General features: G+C 33.8%; 1 protein-coding gene and 1 long non-coding RNA gene across 2 annotated transcripts; both read left to right on the forward strand.

The window, feature by feature from the left end:
* Nucleotides 1–4,327: 4,327 nt before the first annotated feature.
* Mrrf1 (mitochondrial ribosome recycling factor 1) lies at nucleotides 4,328–6,041 on the forward strand. The gene is made up of 2 exons (XM_071719866.1): nucleotides 4,328–5,275; nucleotides 5,687–6,041. The coding sequence occupies exons 1-2, from the start codon at nucleotides 4,659–4,661 to the stop codon at nucleotides 5,928–5,930; spliced, it is 861 nt and encodes a 286-aa protein (XP_071575967.1). The 5' UTR covers nucleotides 4,328–4,658; the 3' UTR covers nucleotides 5,931–6,041.
* Nucleotides 6,042–16,633: 10,592 nt separating this feature from the next.
* Nucleotides 16,634–20,387, forward strand: LOC139781059 (uncharacterized). The gene is made up of 2 exons (XR_011720407.1): nucleotides 16,634–16,785; nucleotides 19,772–20,387. It is a non-coding gene; the product is annotated as an uncharacterized lncRNA (long non-coding RNA).
* The last annotated feature ends 1,771 nt before the right edge of the window (nucleotides 20,388–22,158 follow it).

Raw genomic sequence — 22,158 nt, forward strand, 5'->3', positions numbered from 1 at the left:
AAATAAACTTGCGGAACGAGCGCGTCAAATGTTCGTTCTTTTTCTCTGTACTGTTGCACTCAGATACCTCAGATAGGTTATGTATTTTTATAATATATTCTATCCCGCTTAGAATATTGTGGACAGTTCTCCGTGAAATTGGAAAAGTGATTTAATTGTTATAAACTATTCGGTAGAACAAGCGCTAATGCATAAGTGCCCTATAGCCGTGAAGCTCCGCTGTTCCGCTCAAATGGGATAGAAAGAAGCGACGGAAACGCGGAATCTAGTTACTTTCTTTCCGCGTTTCCGCGTTTCCGCGCTCCATGTAATGGCACCCTAATCCGCTCCATGGGACTCCACCCTCAGGCTGGGGTCCCATGGAGCGGATTACGCGGAAGCGGAACGAGCGTATCACCAATCACGGGACCGTTTCGACGGAATCTTTGAAAGGGTTCTATCAGAATGATGCCGTGATTGGTGATACGTTCGTTCCGCTTCCGCGTAATCCGCTCCATGGGACCCCAGCCTCAGTGTTGCTACATCTCGTCGGTATGACGGGAATCATAACCTGATTTCTGTCAACTTTAACGTTTAATATCTCGCGTTGCGGGGCAGAGCGACACTTTTTTCTGCCAGATTCTTTCGTTTCGTGCAAAAATGCGTCGATTGAGCATAATTTCATTGATATTTGAGGTGAGGCCCCTAAACTAAATAATTACCGAAAATTGATTGGTCCATACACATGTGCATAAGGAAATAGACCAATCAATTTTCTTAAGGCCATCGCACACAAAATTGCATAGCTTAGCATAAGCGTAACATAAGACCGCTAAACCAATGAGCATCCAGCATAAAGTCGCCATATTGATTTACATAAGATGCTCATTGGTCCAGTGCATTTTGTGTGCGATGGCCTTTAGGCTGAAATCCCATGGTGCGGAATGGGAGTGCGGGATAGAGAATGCGTCATAGACACAGCCAATCAGAGCTATGCGGCAGTGTTTACGATTTTTCCTGCATGCGTTCGTGGCGCAGTTGCGTTAAAGATTTGCGTCATAGAGCCATAACCTTATACCTCTCATGTATACTCTCATTAAAACTTTAATAGACTCTTCAACCATCATTATTTTGGTTTCCATATTCACACAAAACAGTTTTAGCAAAAAACGGCAACAATACTGTATGGCGTGTATGATTGAGACCAACAGTACTGTGCCGAGGCTGCATCACGCATTCCGCATTCCGCAAGTCTTTGACCGGCATGTTCACATGGTGCAGAAAAATGACCAAAAATGCGTCAATGCAGTTCAAAAATTTAAAAATATTGTTTTCAACTTTTTCATATTCAATATAAACTTTTATTTAATGTTATATTAATAATTATTTTTGCTATTACAAAGATTATTTTTTATAAAAACGTTTGAATTATTTTAATAAAATGTTTATTATATCAATTATTTTCATTCCGGATGCGTCATTGCTCGTCTATGACGCACCATGTGCACAGGGCGGGAGACATTTGCAGAATGCGTTGATGCGGCATAGCTCTGATTGGCTGTGTCTATGACGCATTCTCTATTCCGCACTTCCATTCCGCACCATGGGATTTCAGCCTTATGCTTACGCATTATGCGTTATGCAGAAGTGTCTGCTCCCCGCTTTATGCCCGGTCTGGCCCGGTCTACAATGGATGTTGTAAGTCGTAAGTCGTAAGAATTAGCCAATCACAGTTCATTATTCTTCGACCGCAAGGAGAATAATGAACTGTGATTGGTCAATTCTTACGACTTACGACTTACAACATCCATTGTAGACCGGGCCAGACCGGGCATAAAGCGGGGAGCAGACACTTCTGCATAACGCATAATGCGTAAGCATAAGGCTGAAATCCCATGGTGCGGAATGGAAGTCGTAAGTCGTAAGAATTGGCCAATCACAGTTCATTATTCTTCGACCGCAAGGAGAATAATGAACTGTGATTGGTCAATTCTTACGACTTACGACTTACAACATCCATTGTAAACCGGGCCTCTACAATGGGTGTTGTAAGTCGTGAGTCGTAAGAATTGACCAATCACAGTCCATTATTCTTCTTGCGGTTGAAGAATAATTAACTGTGATTGGCCAATTCTTACGACTTACGACCTACAACATCCATTGTAGACCGGGCCTAAGGCCCGGTTACTGTTACGAAAAAGTGTGTGTGGCCAGCTTAATGGACTGTGATTGGTCAATTTTTACGACTCACGACTTACAACACCCATTGTAGACCGGCCCTAAGGTCTATCCAGACAAACTTGCATAGGTGCATAACCATATGCATAAAGAAACAGATTGGTCTATAGGCCATCGCACACAAAATTGCATAGGTTGCATAAGCATAGCATAAGACAGCTGGACCAACGAGCATCTTATGTAAATTAATATGGCGACTTTATACTGGATGCTCATTGGTTTAGCGGTCTTATGCTACGCTTATGCTAAACTATGCATTTTGTGTGCGATGGCCTTATTTCCTTATGCACATGCATATGGACCATGGTGTTAGAAGACAGGTGTAACAGTTTCGAGGATGCGCAGTCGTCATTTTCTTTGACCAATCAGAACTTTATCCAAGATGCCAAAAGCAATATGGCTCCTTCAATATTATTGTGAAGTATATTATAGTTAAAGGTTATATTGTGTTTAGATATTAGATATTCTATTTTTGCGGAGAAGCTATGCCAACGTGCTGTCGTCGTCATTCACAGTCCTCGTCATCATTGACTGTGTTTACATGACACCGTTAATCGGGTTTTATAACATCGGTAGTTGTCAGGAAGACCAATCGTAATCATTCTTCAGAAGAATGGAATAGCTGTGATTGACCGGCCTAAGAACTACCGATGTTATAAAACCCGATTAACGGTGCCGTGTAAACGGAGTCATAGTCTTCCCGTTGACTTTTGTAATTTTCACTTCGTTTCAAGATACATAACCGACCTCCAGACGTACGCGGCGGTTTATTTTACCGAAAATGTACAAAATGTAAAATAAAAACATGTTCTGGAAAAATTGCATTCCTTTATTTATAATTGTTTTAATATAATATCACTCCTACACTTTCTTTTATATTACAATCAATTACACGTCTCTACAACTTAGAACGGTGCTCATAGTTCAATCTCAGATTTCAGATTACAGAAAAGCTTATCTTAAGATGCTGCAAAGGCTATTTTATTATAGCATTTTATAATAAACTTAAGACAATTTTAAATATAACATTGTGTCAGGAATATTGTTCTTACAGTTTGCAATACGAGTAATCATTTCTGTATACTTCCTTATTAATAACGTTTTCTAATTCCTTATTTGCAATATTTATTCTTTATATACTTATTAATGTAGAAATTGTTTTTTTAACATTAGTATATTATGTATTATATTTTTTTAATTAATTTGTGAGGTTTTGTATTATATTTACAAATTTTTTATTTTTGTTTGCATTTTTGTCACAAACTGTGACTAATGCTGCATTTAAATGTGGCGCCACATTTTGGATAAACATTTGATTGGCTGTCGTATTCTCCGGCCGCCATTATGCGCAATGTTACACCTGTCTTCTAACACCATGATATGAACCAATCAATTCTCTTATGCTTATGTTTATGCGCTATGCAAGTTTGTCTTGATTGACCTTTATGCGCATGGGATTAGAGGGACTCTATTGTAGACTAGAGTCCTATATTAGTAGAGAGACGCGAGAGACGCAAACTTGTTCCTCCTTCTGATTGGTCGGTTATAGACCAATAGACAGCAGGGAGTACGATCATAAGATGGCGGTCTACTAATATAGGACTCTATTGTAGACGAGCCATTAGATTGGACATTTACACGGATTGCACTTCTGACGAATGCACCAATCGCGATGCTTGTCTGTAATTTAAGGATTGTTTTCAATAAAATTAGCCGCCGATTTTACAGAATATAAAAATTCATGGGCGATTAATAATTTTATTCGCGATTAAATTTCAGAATTGTAATTTAGATAAATTGGGATATAGATTATAACCTAATTTTGCAACATTTTAATAACATGTATTAAGGGGATCCTATAGCGGCAGTGCACTTTATGCACTAAGTGCACACTTTAACTCGTATTTTATTTATTATAAATGTTTAAGAGCAAAAATGCAAAATCGGGCTGTTTCGGGCACTACATATGAGCTTACTGATTAAAAATATCCTAAATGGCTAAATTCTTATAATTTGTAATTAAATTACGAATTATAAGAATTTAGCCAAAATATCGAATGAATCTTATTCCATTTAGGATATTTTTAATCAGTAAGCTCATATGTAGTGCCCGAAACAGCCCGATTTTGCATTTTTGCTCTTAAACATTTATAATAAATAAAATACGAGTTAAAGTGTGCACTTAGTGCATAAAGTGCACTGCCGCTATAGGATCCCCTGAGAAAGGTTAGGTATTACTGCAATGTGTACGTACACGTGCAGATCTATAGTAACGTGTATAATATTTTATATTGTTTGAAAACAGAGTATGAATACTACTAAATAAATATCCAAATATATTGGGTACATGTTAATATTTTAATATTATTACAATAATAATATACTACAAAAGTAATACTACTGTACTCTGATTACATTGAATATTTTATGACAGTAAGAAAATGGGAAGTTTAATAGGCATACGTTTCTGTGTCAATACTCAGTTAAGAAGTTATGCAGTAATCTCAGCATTAAAACCGATAAAAAAATCTGTACATTATTGGTCATCAAATAAAAGAATACATTGTCTCCAGAGCCAGCAAAGGTCTCTGCAAATCGCTCAATGTTGTGACATTTTTTATTTTTCACTTTACAATTGCGTCAAAGTGAATAATGCAAGAAACTTTTCGACGACCTCTATGCTGGCAAAAAGCAAAAACCGTGGCGAAAAGAAGCAAAAGACACAGCATATTGATTATAATGAGTTCGAACAAGTTGTTGATGTTAATAAATTGGTATCTCAACTCGACAAGGCAATCGAAGACTTGAAAAATGACTTTGCTCAGCATTTGTCAGTAAGATCAAGTATAGGTGCTATTGAGATGTTACCCATCAAATTTGAAGGCAAAGATTACACATTGCAAGAGCTTGCACAAATTAGTCGTAAACCTAAATTGGTAGTGCTGAATGTATCTACCTTTCCACAAGCTATTCCAGATATTCTGAAGAGCCTTATGAAAAATCAGATGAAGCTAAATCCGCAACAAGATGGGACTACAATTTATGTTCCTATCCCTAAGTAAGTTTTTTTTTAGAAATATTACTATCTTATTATAAAAAAGAAAATGCCTTCAAACTTCCATAATTTTTATAGTTATTAAAAGCCAGAATATATTATAGTTTTGAATATTTTTTTAAGTTTAAGAAAATTGAATTATAAGGAATATTCTTATGATGCTGATATATTTTCAGAAAAAAGTATAAGGGTATTATTAATTATATTTTTGTAAAATTGTTTATTAAATTCTATAAGCAATATGTAATAAAAGTTTATAAGTAAAATAGCATGTAATTAGCTGTTTAATTAGTTATTTATTTCTATGTTATCTATTTATAAAATAAAATTAATATAAAAATATAATAACTGAACATAACTATTATTCTGGCTCAGATTAGTACAAAAACATTTACATATGTTTTTACATTACAGAGTAACAAAGGAACACAGAGAAACCTTATGTAAGAACGCAAAAAGCTTTTATGTGAAATGCTGTGACCATGTTAGACAGATACGCAATAAGCAAATTAAGGTAGTAAAGCAAAAGGAGAAACTGGCTAAAGATCTAGTATTCAGAATAGAAAATTACATAGATATTCTGAGTCATCAATATGTAGATAAAGCTGAACAAATGTTGGAAACCAAACAAAAAGAGTTATTAGGCGATTCTGAATAAAATTATTTGATTTCAACAATTTGTAATTTTTTATTTGAATTATGTTGCTAATTGCTGTATGAAAATGTATATAATATTTAATTATATAATAAAAAGAAATATATACACTCACTTTTATAATACATTTCCTTATCCTATTCTTTTATATATACATATATGTATATAAAATCGATTCTTCCTCGACAAACTTTTCATAATAATTTCTTTACTCCAATTTCCATCTTCAATACTCTTTTTACTTCATTTTTTCATTTATCATGTTCATATAGCCATTTCATCTTCTCTTCCTCAATTCTCTGACAAATTTATTCTTGCTTTATTTTCCCTTTAATCTTTATTCTTCTATTGTTGAATTATCTCCTGCAATGCCTAGCCAAAAAATTTCTCTTGATTCCTTTTTAACAATCTTCCTACCCTTTTGAAAAAGAATAAAATTTTATAGAAAAGATTTATAGAAAAAGACTATATTAGCATTTTTCTTTTCTTTTGTTCTCTGTTCTACTTAATTATATATGTCATGTCCCCATAAAATATTCCATATTTTATTTGTATTATACTTGAATATACTAGGTTTATCTTCGTGCTTATTTCTCTTCTCACATTAGTCTTATCAAATTATAGTTATATCATCTCGATCTATATATCAGAGACACGGAAAATTAGATGATAATGAAATGACTTGCAAAAAAAAGAGATAATATGTAGAGGAAAGTCCCCTATTATGAGATAGGCTCCTAATATGCGACAGCAAGGTTTCTGCTAAACTAATAGTCCCTATCTGTTGGTTCCACCATGAACTTATTACCCTTGGGATAAAACCTATTTAGTGGAAAATTCATTGTTTGATTGTGCGTGTAGTCGTTGCAGAGAAAGAAATTGTGAAATTGGATGTTGTCAAGTGCCATGGATATGAGTCTTTAAACCTTGTTTATTATATAATTAATAAATATTTGGCAATAAGTTCTGCATGCAGCGATAGAGTAAGGTCGTATTAATAGGAAAATACGGGATATGTTGAGTTGCTCAATTGTAGAGATTAGATTTGGTGATCGCGAAACCGCAAGGCGTGGTGCTCGTAACATGAGATACTCAGGGTACTCCTGGGTTGCTGGAGTATGAAAGTTATTGTATAGTAATAAAAGAAGAGAAAATACTATATTAACGTTAAGGGAAGGTTTATACGAATTTATAAGACTGTGCTGACCTTGATTTGAAAGGAAAGGGTGGAGGGGGAAGATTAGGTACAATATTGAGTATAAGTGGGTTTACGATTGTTGCAAATATGCTTCTCCATTACATTTGTCTTTCAAAAACTTTAAATAAAGTTTTTTAATTGCAATATGATGTATTTTGCACTTTATTAGCGATTTCCCGAGGTCTCTCATATTAGGAGCACACTTTTTCGATTTTTTTGAAAGTTTATTTTTTACATTTTTCTAATTTTCAGAAAAATCAATATTTAAATTAAATTTTACATTTCAGCATCTTAAAGCTTATTAAATTCCCTTCATAATGACCTACTATATTTTTCAATTCTGCCCATAAACTTCCGGCAATCATATAAAATAGATGTGGTATCTCATAATCAGGGTCTTTCCTCTAGTATAAAAATAGAACTTATTGTAAATCAGAGATAAATATTGTACATTACATACACATTGGCATACATTTTCAAATGTTTAAAATTACCATATACTATTATAAATAAATTATAAATATAAATAAAGAGAGAGGAAATAATATTAATATAAAAAAGTAAATTTCTCTAATATAACAATACAAATTAAATAATAATATTTTATAGGTATTATAATAAAATTAAAAATATATATTTAGTATTTTAAATTGAACATTAAATAATATAATGTGTTAATATATATTATTAATATTATATTATGCTATTAATATAATAACGTTTACAATTATTATATTATTTATATATTGATAGTAATGTGTTATACTAACACATGGGTCCTAGTAATTAGTAAAATATATAATAATATGCAGGGTGCTTCCAAAAATGTTAACACTATGGAAGTAACTTTTTCTAGAGAAATAGAACTGATATAACACAAGATATCATAGTAACAAATGTATTTTACTTTAAAGAGTCTTCACTTATTATTCACCATCGATTGTCAACACAACTTTGGAATCTTCTCCAGGTGATCTCCAGAACTCTGAGGCACATTTCTTTGTATTGTTGTAATTTGTAATCACATTTACAATTTTCTGTTGGAGATTGCGTGATTTCTGGCTGCAGAAGATGGTAAAAGAATGGTAAAAGGATGGTGTTTATCCTACGAAGCCATGTAATTATGTACAAGATCTCTGACCAAAAATTGTAGATGTGATTGTGAACAATATCCGAAGAGATGTACAGTGCCTCAAAGTCCTGAAGACCACTTGGAGAACATTGCAAGAATGTGTTGACAATGGTGAACAAGTGGAGACTCTTTGAAGGCAAAATACATTTTGTTACTTTGTAAGATATCTTAATTGTGCCATCAGTTCTGTTTCTCGTTTCAAAAAAGTTACTTCCATATATAAGTGTTAACATTTTTTTAAAGCACCCTGTAAATTACTTTATTTAAAATTTAAAAATATGTATTAACATAATACATATTATTGATGTAAATAACATATTATTGTACTATACTAATATTATTGTATATTTTAATATTAATAATTATTATCAACATATTACATATATTTAGATAAACTATATATTAAACATACTCCATAACCATAAACATACTCGGAAAAAAAGGATTTGCTACTATAGCAAAAGGATTTGCTAGTATTATAGGGCCAACTAACATTTTTTGCAGTGAGAGCTATTAATTTTGTAATAATAGCAAAACCTTTTGTAGCAATAGCAAAAAGTTTTGCTGAACTTTCGCTACTTAGTAATAATTGCAAAAAGATTTTGCTACTATGGCTAAATTACACCGGTCAACAAAATCCTATCGTTTTCAGATTGTTTTTATGAGAATAAGTATTTTATACTAATTTGGTTGCGCTGAACAAGAATCTAGTCTTGAAAATACTAAGTCGTCTCTGGTTTTTTAAATAAATGCATGGGGTCAAAAGTGCTAAAAAATGTGTTTTTGGTCATTTTTGAACACAGTAGAAAAACAACGGGAGCTCCTGAAACATTCTAATTGGGATGAAATATAAAAGCTTAAAACCTTGCCCTTTTAGGTTACAGATCGAAATAAGTACCAAGTTTTTTATACGAGCGCGCACCGATTCCGCCACATGCTTTCCTTGACGCGTGCACTGTTCTCTCCGCTCTCCAACTATTTTATCATTGGTATTAAGTTAATTTGAGAGTGATTTACTGTTGTTGATTCTAAATTTGTTATACGTTTTATTAGATTATAGCTCTAGTTTTCGAGACAAAGCTTCCTCTTAGAAAGTATTAAAGGAACGGTATAATTAGAAAACTAAGTACTTTAAGTTAATGGCACCTAATATTTCAATCTATAGCCTAAAAGGGCAAGCTGGTTTAAGCTTTCATTTTATCCCAATCAGAATATTCCAGGAGCTCTCGTTGTTTTTCTACAGATGTTAAAAAATGGCCTAAAACACGGTTTTTTGCACTTTTAATCCCGTTGCTTAAAAACTAGAGCCAATTTATTATTTTCATTTTTAGATTCGGATTCTACAAGAAAAAATCTATCAGAATCAGTTACGAAAAGAAGTCTAATGACGCTAAGTGATCGCGAGGTGGCCACAAAATATTAATTGTCCTCATATAAACAAATTGCATTCTATAAACAATAAGTTTGCTCTTTGGTTATTCATTACTCTCTAATTGTGCCTTCTGAAGCCTCGTACGTATGCCTAGATATACACATATATAAGAAAAAGAAACAAAAACCATTGCAATTATTGCAAATTGGGTGTTAATAACAAGAAACATCGCTTTTAGGCGTTTTTCACATAACTCTTATTCCATTCCTTAAGTTGATATCTGGCGGCATTGTTATGTTATTATAAACCTTCTAATAGGAATCTGATCAAAACAGATTTTTTACTGATTTCTTATTGGTCAAGCATTTACATTTATTGATATTCTATTGAAAATGGTCTCGGCCATTGAAAGGGACGTCAATACTCTATACAAATATATTAATCGAGGACTCCACTATGTAGGGGATGGTAGAATGAGATAAAAAGGTGAGATGAGAATGGTAGAATGAGATGGTAGCTGGATTTCCAGAAGTTTCCATTCGGAAAGGGGATATATATCCAGCATGCGCAGAGACACATTTAGACACATTGCGCAGATCAATAGACGCAACATTTTGATTTGAGGGGCTCGTCCGGGAATCCGGGATAGCGCGAGCCATCGACCCTCGGTCGGAGACGCCGCCGGTGACGCGGCATCAGTTACGCGAGGATCAGACACGAAGAAAGGTGGAGTTCCCGGCGATGCTGCGCTAACGAGATAAAGAACTTCAGCGAATTCAAGAGATACTACAGATAAGTCCTTCCTTAACTCGATAACGGGCGTCTGAATTGTTCTTACGGAAATGGTTACCTGGAATGATTTTTACATCTCAATTAAAAATTATTGTTGTTAATTACATATTGCATATTTTTGATTATTCCATAATTCATTAGTATTTAAAAACAATATGTATAGATTTACTCAACAATTTCTAAGAAAAGTAAAGAGAAACAAAAAAATATTTAAAAAAGTAAAAAGCACACATTAAACAGCTTATTATGACAGTATTTCTAAAAAATAATGATATCAATAAATAAAACGCTTTTATATTGCGGATTTTGATGAAGTTGCATATTCAAAGGTTTATAAAAAAATGGTTATAAAAAAGAAAGTAAATACATTATATAATATCCATTTTATAGCAAATTAAAATAATAGCTACTCGCTATCATATAAAGTTATTTATAATATGTTTGCTGGTTCAGATTTATTATTATATAAATTATTTATTTTTATGATATTTGTTTATTATATTATAAAAATCTAAGCCACATAAAATATATTTAAATAATTATAAATATTTAGTAAAACTTGATTTTTTCTAAAATGTTTTATATATTAATTAGATTGAAATATAATAAATCTATATATGGGGCATTCTCCGCGTGTCGGAGTCCTCTCTTGCCCACTTCAATTTTTGACATAATTCAACCAACCAGGGCTTAAAATTTTCGTTGAAGTGTTTACTTTTTAATGCCATGTGGCCTTTTGTAAAAATTCAATATGGCGGACTGATGCAGCGCCGAGAATGAAGAAAGTAAAAAAAAATTAATTGTATATCTTCTAAAAAAATGCAGAAATGTCACTTGATTCGGATGAAACTCGGTACTAGGCGGTTTTCGAGGTCGTTGATTCCGAATCTGGTCGAAATTTGGAAATTCAAAATGGCGGATTAAATATGGCCGCCCGTAATGCAGAAATGTCACTTGATTCGGATGAAAGTCGGTACTAGGGGGTTTTCGAGGTCGCTGATTCCGAATGTGAAGTCGAAATTCGGAAATTCAAGATGGCGGATCCAATATGGCCGACCGAATGCAGAAATGTCACTTGATTTACGTGAAAAAAACTGTCGCTTCAGTAGCGCCAAAAGCTGTCGCTGTAACACCGATAGGATGATTAGAACAGTTTTACGGTATTATTTTTAAGATCTAGATATTACATTTGTATTTAGAGACCTTCAAAAGTCCCTAACAATAATTTTGCATTGGTTGTTATAACTATTATTACGATTTTTCCTTGAAGTAATGGATAGTTTAGTTAGTTAATAATAACACGAAAGGAGGCAATGAGAGCCGTACATGCTTTTACAGAATTGCTTTTCCGGTGGTTCTTCAGTCGTTGAATACGAATTTATAGCTACGAACACGTATTTTTTAAAGAAGGTACCATAAAATCATTCAAACTATCCTGTCGGTCTCAGAGCGACAGATTTTGGCGCTACTGAAGCGACAGTTTTTTTCACGTGAATTAAGTGACATTTCTGCATTTTGGTCGGCCATATTGGATCCGCCATCTTGAATTTCCGAATTTCGACTTCACATTCGGAATCAGCGACCTCGAAAACCCCCTAGTACCGAGTTTCATCCGAATCAAGTGACATTTCTGCATTACTAACGGCCATATTTAATCCGCCATTTTGAATTTCCAAATTTCGACTTCACATTCGGAATCAGCGACCTCGAAAACCCCCTAGTACCGAGTTTCATCCGAATCAAGTGACATTTCTGCATTACGGGCGGCCATATTTAATCCGCCATTTTGAATTTCCAAATTTTGACCAGATTCGGAATCAACGACCTCGAAAACCCCCTAGTACCGAGTTTCATCCGAATCAAGTGACATTTCTGCATTTTTTAAGAAGATATACAATTAATTTTTTTTTACTTTCTTCATTCTCGGCGCTGCATCAGTCCGCCATATTGAATTTTCACAAAAGGCCACATGGCATTAAAAAGTAGACACTTCAACGAAAATTTTAAGCCCTGGTTGGTTGAATTATGTCAAAAATTGAAGTGGGCAGGAGAGGACTCCGACACGCGGAGAATGCCCCATATATAAATATTATATATTATTAACGAAACATGTTTTGTATTAAATAAATTTATAACAATTATTTTATTACTTGTTACATCTCTTCTAAGCATTTACACATATATTTTCATTGAATTGTTATTTTTTGTTATACATTAATAGTTAAAATTATATACATTATTATTTATTTATTGTATATACTCATAACAATACACATTGTATATACTCATAACCACATTCAAACTTATAGTATAGTATGCGTTTACTTCTTCCTCTAAGGATTTGAAAGGCGTTTTTTAAAAGAAACGTTCACAAATCTTTTACATCTTTTACAATCTCTCCAAATCCTCTCTTCTGACCATAAGCTACCCTTACATACTGATACCTTTCCCTCCTCTCTCCCTTGCCCACCCTCTCTCCTGGTGACTTCCTCCTCTCCCTTCCATTCCTCCATTTCTCCTTCCACCGTTTCTGTTCACCTCTTCCGGCTTCTCATCCTCTCTTCTTCTTTTTTTTGCTCTTGTTTCTTAATTCTCTCTTTGTCAAGTAGTCACCTTCCTCGTTCTCTCCTCTCCACCACCTCAACCTCTTCTCTTCCATTGTCTGTTCCTCGTCCACCACAGCTTCCGATTTTCTCCTTATCTCCCAGCTCTTTTCTATCAGTTTCTCTTTATTCCTCTCCTTTTTCAGCTTTACCAGTAGCACCTTTTTTTCCTTCCCCTATCCTTTCTACTTCCCCCTCACCTTTACCCTTCTCCTCAGCTCCCTCTTCATTATCATCTTTATTATCTTCCTCCTCTCATTTGGTCCCTCTGCAACGATCCCCCTCCATATTATATTCCTCTTCCTTTTCCCTCTCCTTTTCTTTCTTTCTCCTTTCCTCCTCTGCTCTTTCTTCTATCCTCTTCCACAGCTCTCTCTCCTGTCTTTCCATCTCCTTCTCATTTTCCCTTCCTCGTTCCTTCCCCTCTCCTTTCTTCTCCTTCTCGCCTTTCCTCTTCTCTACCTCCTTCTTCATCTTTTCGACTTCTTTTAAAGAGTGTTCCTTCAGGTACTAAATTGCTTAAGGAAGTTTTGCTGTATGTTGCTTAGTTTTGTCCCCAGAAAAGGAAAAGTGACGCGAAGACAAATTTTCAAATGGAAAAATGCCGGGGTAAACTCGACACTTTGCCTGATCGTCATAATTTGATCTGGAACTTATTTCTTATTGTCTGAAACTAAACATACATTGTTTATCGTGTATTTAGAAAGTACAAAAATTCGGAATTAAGTAAAACAATCATTTGAAATAATGAGAACAAAAATTGTTGAACATTCAATAATTTTTATCTAAACTCATGTCTGAAATACAATTTATGCAAGTAAATTCGCTTCTTCTTCTTCTTCTTATATTTGTATTGGCTCCTGCCTCTAATACGAGGTCAATATGGCCAGCATTTGCCCCTGTTTGCGTAAAAGTCTGAATCACTGTTAGCGTGGCAAAGTCTAAATGGAAATCACTAAAAATCTGAGTGAGAATCAATGCAGACAGTATCAGTCGCAATACTTAAAAAATTTTCGTTCCGGACAAAACACGTCCGAACAGGTCCGCGCACGTTGAGCGAATTGCAAGTAAATTCACGATTAGACGTGCGCACACATTTGTCATGGGCCATGTAGCTGCATGACAAGCATCGTTTGTTATTGCACTGTTAAAGGTTAGAGGATGAAATTTAAACCAATACCATGAGTTAGATTTATTTTGTTATTTTTAACTACCATGTGCGTCAAAATTTATTAGTTTAAAACAAAATAGGATTATTTTAACTCCATTAGTTTAGTCAAATTAACATTGTTTTAGTTAAATTAACTATATATTGAGTAGGAGCAGTATATGGGGTGACGGCTGGTCTAGTGGGTAGAGCGCCAGATTCGTAATCCGGAGAACCGGGTTCGAATCCCGCTAGGCCACTGAGAATTTCTCAGCAAAAACGCTGCCCCCTCCATCTAGCGGAGAAAGGTATCCCTAGATGGAAAAACTGGGCTCCGTCTTTCGGAAGAGACGTTAAACCGTTGGTCCAAAGGAAATGGTAATGGTAAAGCCCCTTGCACAATGCCAGGCAACAGGCAATAGGAACAGAAAATAACCAAAAAATCGTTAATTACAAACTAAAAAATTCGAATGCTATGATTGGTTGGCAACAGGCAATAGGCACAGAATTTCGAACGTGACGGAAACTCTGTGTCTATTGCCTGTGTCACTGTTTATTCTGCATTTATACATGATTTCTGATTTCTATTCCCTGTTCCTATGCCTGTTGCCTGGCATTGTACAAGAGGCTTTATGGATGAGTTGGATAGTTTTGGGTACGTCCCTTTAAAAACGCCCAAAGGCAGGTTGCAGTTGGATAGGGTTGGGTACGTCCCTTGAAAAACGCCACAGGATACTAGATTGTAAACCCTACGGGGAAATGCAATAAAAGTCAGATTTTACGGAGTAGGAGCAGTGGCGACCTATGGAATAGTTAAAAATTACTCAAAATTGAGTTTAATTTAAGGCCCCTGGATAGTCACGGAAAATACAGCGGTCGAGTGGCACGACACCTACTGGAGGAAGCTTCGTAGCTTGATACAGAGCGCCGCGATGTGGCCGCGAGTCACTCGAGAGTCGGCTGGTGGGGGAAACGCACACAAGAGAAAGCACGTACCTGTGCCCTCAGATACGTTCTTTCTCTTGTGTGCGTGTGCCCCACCAGTCGACTCTCGACTCTCTCGAGTGGCTCGCGGCGGAAAACAGTGGACAATTGTCTTGCGGAAGATCTCATTGGTAAAATAACTCATTAATCGTACTAAAAATTGTGTGTTATTGAGCTTCAGTTTGTTGGTTATGTCAATGTGCTATCCATTGCCTCAAATAATAATCCAATAAAGTGCCATAAACCATTTTCCAGAACAGTGCTACGCCGACCGCATCAGCTGTCAATTTTTCATTGCACTGTTACTACACTTTCTATATTAGGATCAGCAAATTAATGAGCAGGTAAACATACAATATGTTTTCATCTTTCATTTGAGCGCTTATATTCAATCGTACGGTGACTCCTTATTTGAGATCTTCCGTAAGAATTGTCCATATTTCATCTCTCAATTCAAGATGGCTGACCTGGGTATCCAGGGCCCTTAACCCTATGAATTTAACAGTGTATGGGAGCCGATAAAACGGCGTGGTGTCGACTTTGTCCCGGACGTCGTTTTTCACTTTTGTCACTTCAAAAATATAAAAATGTTAAAAATATGCAAAAACTATTATCGGATTCATATAGAGCATCGAATTTCCCATCAAAATCACTTACCGGTAGATTCGCAAGAGTAAAGCTCGAAAGAGTTGAAATTTTCGACAGATCAGAAAAATTACTTTTCACCATCAAAAACGCTTATGTCGCGCTAAAAATTACACCATAACTCAGAATGTCACCAAATTCCGTTGATAATACTGGCACATAAAGACGCATTTACAGTAAGAAAGGCAAGTTTCTACGATAGATTTAAATTGGCAAAAAGCCTAGTGTCAAGTTTGTCCCGGTCTCTCCTATTTATTTTTTTATTTTCTGAAATTTCAAAATTTTTATTGTGTATGGGCAATATATCGCATTTATATATAGGTATGTTTCGAAGTTTATCTTGAATATAGGTAATACTGCTTGTTGTCGAATTAATTTATTTTTTACATACATTTTACGACATATTATTTATCGTTGTCATAAATATATTGTTCTTAAAATAACATTTTAAAATTGAAGTATAGGCTCCAATGGAAATCCACGAATATAGAAAACGAGCTAACGAGTTTTTAGTTAGCCCGTTTTCTATATTCGTGAATAACATTTTAATTTCACTCTTTCTTCATAACATCACATATATACATATACTTATGTATTTAGTCTTCTTTCTTGCGCTTTTTCTATATGTATGTTTTGCATAGAAATACAATTTTTATTAATTAATTTTTTTAGAAATTTAACAAAAGAAATATTAATAGATTTTAGAAGAAATACTATTAGTTAGTAGAAATATTATTGAAATATAATAGTAGAAATACTATTGAAATGAAAGATATGCTCGGCTCTTTTTTTACATTTTTAATGTCTTCTTTTAGGCGGATAAAATACAATTCAAAAGCACGGAAAAAAGAAATGGAAAGTTTACTCAAGGCAAACGGTTTTTCTAGTCGATACCGTATCGGAGTTTCATAATTCAAAGGCTCACTCAAGGACAGTACTCTCGGGTAGTCTCGCCAAGAACTTTCAGTAGCAACGTTTGTTCGAGGTAAGTAATTCGCACGCGTCAAAATTAAATATTAAAGATTTGGTGATCATTTCAACGATACTTAGGACTGACTTTTTCGTTATGTTATTATTTAATATCAGTTATATTTAATCGCTGCTCTTTCACTATTGCTTCTTTTTTTCGGTCTTTGCAAGGCTTTTCCGCGCACCTAATTGACCGTCAAAATGCATTGAGGTCATCCACATTTTTCGACGAATGCAAAGACGCAAGTAAGAAATAAAGCGGATCCGTATCTTTGTGTGCGAATAATGTCGAGTGCTTGACCGACGATTTTATTTCTTTTACGCGAAGCTAATAGAACTGTTCTGAAGTTTTCTCGTTCTTTCAGCATCAATAAGAAATGTCACTGATCTCTATATAAAGGGGTAAAAACCACAGTGGTGTAAGTAAAATATTTTAAAAAAATTGACTTACACCACTGTGGTTTTTACCCCTCCATATAACACTGGATGGCGTATTCAGAGGAATTTTTATGCCGAATTGAAGCCATCTTTGATACAGTAAAATATGCTAATATGCGGCGTTCTACTGTTGATGTACTTATGCTGTTTCGAGTTGTGTCTTTTCAAGAAAGTACAAATAAGAAATGTCTACGCATCGGAAGTATTCAAACAATATACAAATCAGTTTGTGCTTACTGTCATGCAGTGAAAGGCAGTGCATATTTTATTATATCAATAAAAATGGCTGCACATACCATACACCATCCAGTGTTATACAGAGAGCAGTGAGGAATGTTTATTCGCTTTTTATTGTAAATGTGCTTAAGAGCTCATTTTAATGAGCTTTGGATATGTATTTTTTTATTAGCATCGAATTATGTTTACGGGTTGAAACAATTCCTCAAAGAAATTCCATATATTTGATTACGAGTTAATATCTCTGAAATCGTGAGGTATATGAAAAAATGTTATAGACAAAAGAGTTACGGTATTAAGTAATCTCTGTAATCGGTAATTAGATTTTTTTAATGTCCTACTTTAAATGTCCTAACAAACATCCACCTTTCAAGGTATTTTTTTGCAAAAATATAATATTAAAAAATCCAAATACGTGTTTATAGACATCACTTAATACCGTAACCTTTTTGTCTAAAACATTTTTTCATATACCTCACGGTTTTGGAGATATTAACTCGAGTAATCAAATATATGGAATTTCTTTCGAGTTGTTTCAACCCTTAAAGGAACTATCTGAAGTCTGTTTTCTATTGTTGAACTGGTTGCACTAGTTCAGAGCTTATCTTTTTCCTTCCAGTGTGGAGTAAAAAAGATAAACTCTGAACTGGTGCAGCCAGTTCAGCAATATAAAACGGACTCCTGGTTTCAAGCGCTAAAAAATTATGATTTTTATATATAAATTTTTTCTGAAAAAAAAAAAAAACGGCTAGTGCTGTCAACTTCATGTTTGTATATACATTTTATTTATACTTCATAGAATATGAATTTTGTTCCATGAATTTTGATATTCAAAAATAAAATGATCTGCACGGATAGAAAATTGTAGTTATAATTTATATGTCAAAAGCCCAAATCATTGCATTGAGCTGTTTTCTATCTGTCAACAATTTGACAAAATCAGTGTGGACACGTCTACTGTCCATGTAGATATCTTGATAATTTTATGTTTATTTTGTATATTAAAATCCATAGATATTATATAAAGTATAAACAAAATATATGCACAAACATGAAATTGATAGAACTAACAGTTTTTTTTTTCAAAAAAATGTATAAAAATTATTTTTTAGCGCTTCAAACCAACTGCTCCCCTTAAACATGCTTTGAAGCCGACAAAAGATACGTGTTTTCTACGCTTCGCTACTCTACAACATATCAAAATCGATGAGGGACAGTTCTCTATATTCTATTGTTAGAACCTTTACATTATTTTATTATTTGATATCGGTTATATTTCAGTCACATTTATTTTCTTGATTTGGCTTAATAAATGAATATAACATACTGATAAATGTCATTTTCCGGAATTTTCCAAAGTTTGAAAATTTTATTAATCTAAAAATTTACTAATTTTATTAAAAGAGGAACGTTGATGCGCTAATAATAAAGCTGATAATAAAAAATTAATTTAAAAAGTAGATACTCCATCGATGTTTTTAATGGAATTTTAATTGGAGGCTTAATGTCACTCAGATATCGAATATTGGATCTGTGAGAAAGTTACGAAACTTCCATCGAAATTTCTGCGAAGAAAAAATCGATTTTATATTTTACCTATAAAGAGTGATGCCGCCACTTTTTATTAATATTAAAATATTTTCTGTATTAAGTGATTAGTTTTGGTTGATGGCTACTTTACTATGGCTTTCTTGATTATTACAACAAAAAAAACAGATAAAAAAAGCAAAACTCTCCCTAACAAAGTTATTCACAATTCCTGAGGCTTTACGTACTATACGTAATATTTATTTAAATTGCCAATAACTGTCTAGCAGAATTGAATTTACACTTAATATTGCAAGACAAAAGAATTCTTAAAACGATAAAACTGCAATATATGTTTTATAATATGATCCTACCTTTATATAGTTTACAAGTACAGCTTGAAATTACGAATGGTAAATTATTCGATATTTTTCATAATAGCTGCAGGCTGTTTTACAACAGCAATTTTTATTTAACCATACATACCATCTTACCTTTTCTCTGCTTACTTTTTATCTCGATTTATTACTTGTAAATCCCCAGTGAGTAAACCATATATACCTTTTATACCGGCAAGCAAAAGCACGTATTTTTACACGGTATTACCTATCAAATAACAATATGTATATTATAAAGTAACGAGTGAGCTATATCCGAAACGTGTCATGGTCAAAGTTACACTAATGAGTAATGAGTAATTAGTGTGACTTTGACCATGACACGTTTCGGATATAGCGAACAAGATGTTCCGATTATTCCGTTTTATTATACATTTACACTTTTACATTTTATCATTTAAGGGCCCTGGATATCCAGGTCAGCCATCTTGAATTGAGAGATGAAATATGGACAATTCTTACGGAAGATCTCAAATAAGAAGGAGTCACCGTACGATTGAATATAAGCGCTCAAATGAAAGATGAAAACATATTGTATGTTTACCTGCTCATTAATTTGCTGATCCTAATATAGAAAGTGTAGTAACAGTGCAATGAAAAATTGACAGCTAATGCGGTCGGCGTAGCACTGTTCTGGAAAATGGTTTATGGCACTTTATTGGATTATTATTTGAGGCAATGGATAGCACATTGACATAACCAACAAACTGAAGCTCAATAACACACAATTTTTAGTACGATTAATGAGTTATTTTACCAATGAGATCTTCCGCAAGACAATCCCTGGTGGAAATAATTTTACAAATTTTCACGCAAAAATTGTGCGAAAACTACAATTTCTTATAATATAATTACAACTTTTCACGCTATTTTCACGTAATTTTTACGTCAAAAGTACGCGATTTGGGCCATGTTTGTAATTTTTCATAAATTTACGTAGAAATTTTTATGAATAACTACAACTTTTTGGATATACTACAAAATAAAATATAAAATTTACTTAAATTCTCTCGTTGAACATTATTTTATTGCTGAAAATCTTGATTACGTGCAAGCTTAATTAAATAAATTTATATTGTACTTAGAAAATTTGCTTACCACCGCTGGATTTGAACCTGAAACCCCTGGCTCTTGAGTCAGTCACCTTCCGCACTGTGCTACAACATTGATTGATGAAGACGTTTCGTATTGTCTATATATGTTACACTTATTGTTAGCAGACGTACGGAAGGTGTCAGCTCTTAATAGGGTCGGCTCATTATATATATATATATATATATTTTTTACAAAATTGATGTCGGTCATCTTTCGATATCGAATCGATGACTTATCGACATCGAATTTGACATTGAAAATCAGCCGATTTCAATCAAATTGTTTTGGCATTAAGTTGCTTCTTTCTAAGTTACTTGTGTTCAAAACTCTAAAAATTTTGTCTAAAATTAAGAAACTATCACCATATAGTATGCAGATAGTCATCGATTCGATGTCGATCGATATCGAACCGATGACTATGCATACTCTCATATGGTGACAGGCCGATATTCATTATCGGTTCTTATATTCAAGTCCGTCTTAAGTTGAATCTTAAAATGTCATGAACCAATCGCATAGCCGTATTAAGCCTCTTGCACAATGCCAGGCAACAGGCAATAGAAACAGGAAATAACAAAAAAATCGTTAATTACAACCTAAAAAATTCGAATACTATGATTGGTTGGCAACAGGCAATAGGCACAGAATTTCCAACGTGACGGAAACTCTGTGTCTATTGCCTGTGTCACTGTTTATTCTGTATTTATACATGTATTTATACATGATTTCTGATTTCTATTCCCTGTTCCTATTGCCTGTTGCCTGGCATTGTGCAAGGGGCTTTAGCGTCTTAAGACATAACTTAAGACGGTCTTGAAATAAGATTCGACTATGAATACCGGCCATTAGTCTCTTAATTTTAGACAAAATTTTTAGAGTTTTGAACACAGGTAACTTAGAAAGAAGCAACTCTTGATGCCAAAACAATTTGATTGAAATCAGTTGATTTTTTATGTTAATTTCGATGTCGATGAGTTTCCGGTGAATCGACGTTGAATTGACGTCGATTCGACATCAACCTTCTCACTGGATAAACATACTAAATATGCGACATGTTCGACATTTTTACATCAGGCTATGCTGAAATCTACAACTTTCAATAAGATCTGTTTCTATTCCTGCACTGCTAAACTAGTGCACACTGATGCAGTATAAGTTAGAGTGGGACAAGTATACTTTGTTTATATCTTACATTTAATCATAAAAATATTTTTAGAATATTGTAGAAAGTTGTAAATAGTTGTAATTTTTACAATAATTTGCAACTTCTACAAATTACTAAAATTTTTATAAAAAATTTTGTTAGAACGTTGTAGAAAGTTGTAAATAGTTGTGATTTTTACAATAATCTACAACTTCTACAATTTACTACGTTCTCATAAAAAATATTCGCAGAATGTTGGAGATAGTTATAAATAGTTATGATTTTTACAATAATCTACAACTTCTACGATTTACTACGTCTCATAAAAATGTTCGTAAAAAAGTTGTTACAATTTTCTATTACTTTTTACAACTTACTACAATTTACTACAATTCACCATGAATTTCTACAATTTTCACAAATTTGTAGAAATTTGTGATTTGTTGTAGAAGATTGTAATTTTTCATAGAAATACGTAAATTGTTGTAAAATTATTTCCACCAGGGATTGTCCACTGTTTTCCGCCGCGAGCCACTCGAGAGAGTCGAGA

The sequence above is a fragment of the Temnothorax nylanderi genome, unplaced genomic scaffold (genome assembly GCF_030848795.1).
Source record: "Temnothorax nylanderi isolate EJ_2023f unplaced genomic scaffold, tnyl_v1.0 TNYL_tig0313_pilon, whole genome shotgun sequence".
Lineage (NCBI taxonomy): Eukaryota > Metazoa > Arthropoda > Insecta > Hymenoptera > Formicidae > Temnothorax > Temnothorax nylanderi.

What these genes read in the sequence shown, in the direction of transcription:
- Mrrf1 (XM_071719866.1), top strand. Translation starts at nt 4,659, where the DNA reads ATGGGAAGTTTAATAGGCATACGTTTCTGTGTCAATACTCAGTTAAGA. An exon ending in ATTTATGTTCCTATCCCTAA is followed by an intron (nt 5,276 to 5,686) that starts GTAAGTTTTTTT and finishes TTTACATTACAG; the next exon opens with AGTAACAAAGGAACACAGAG.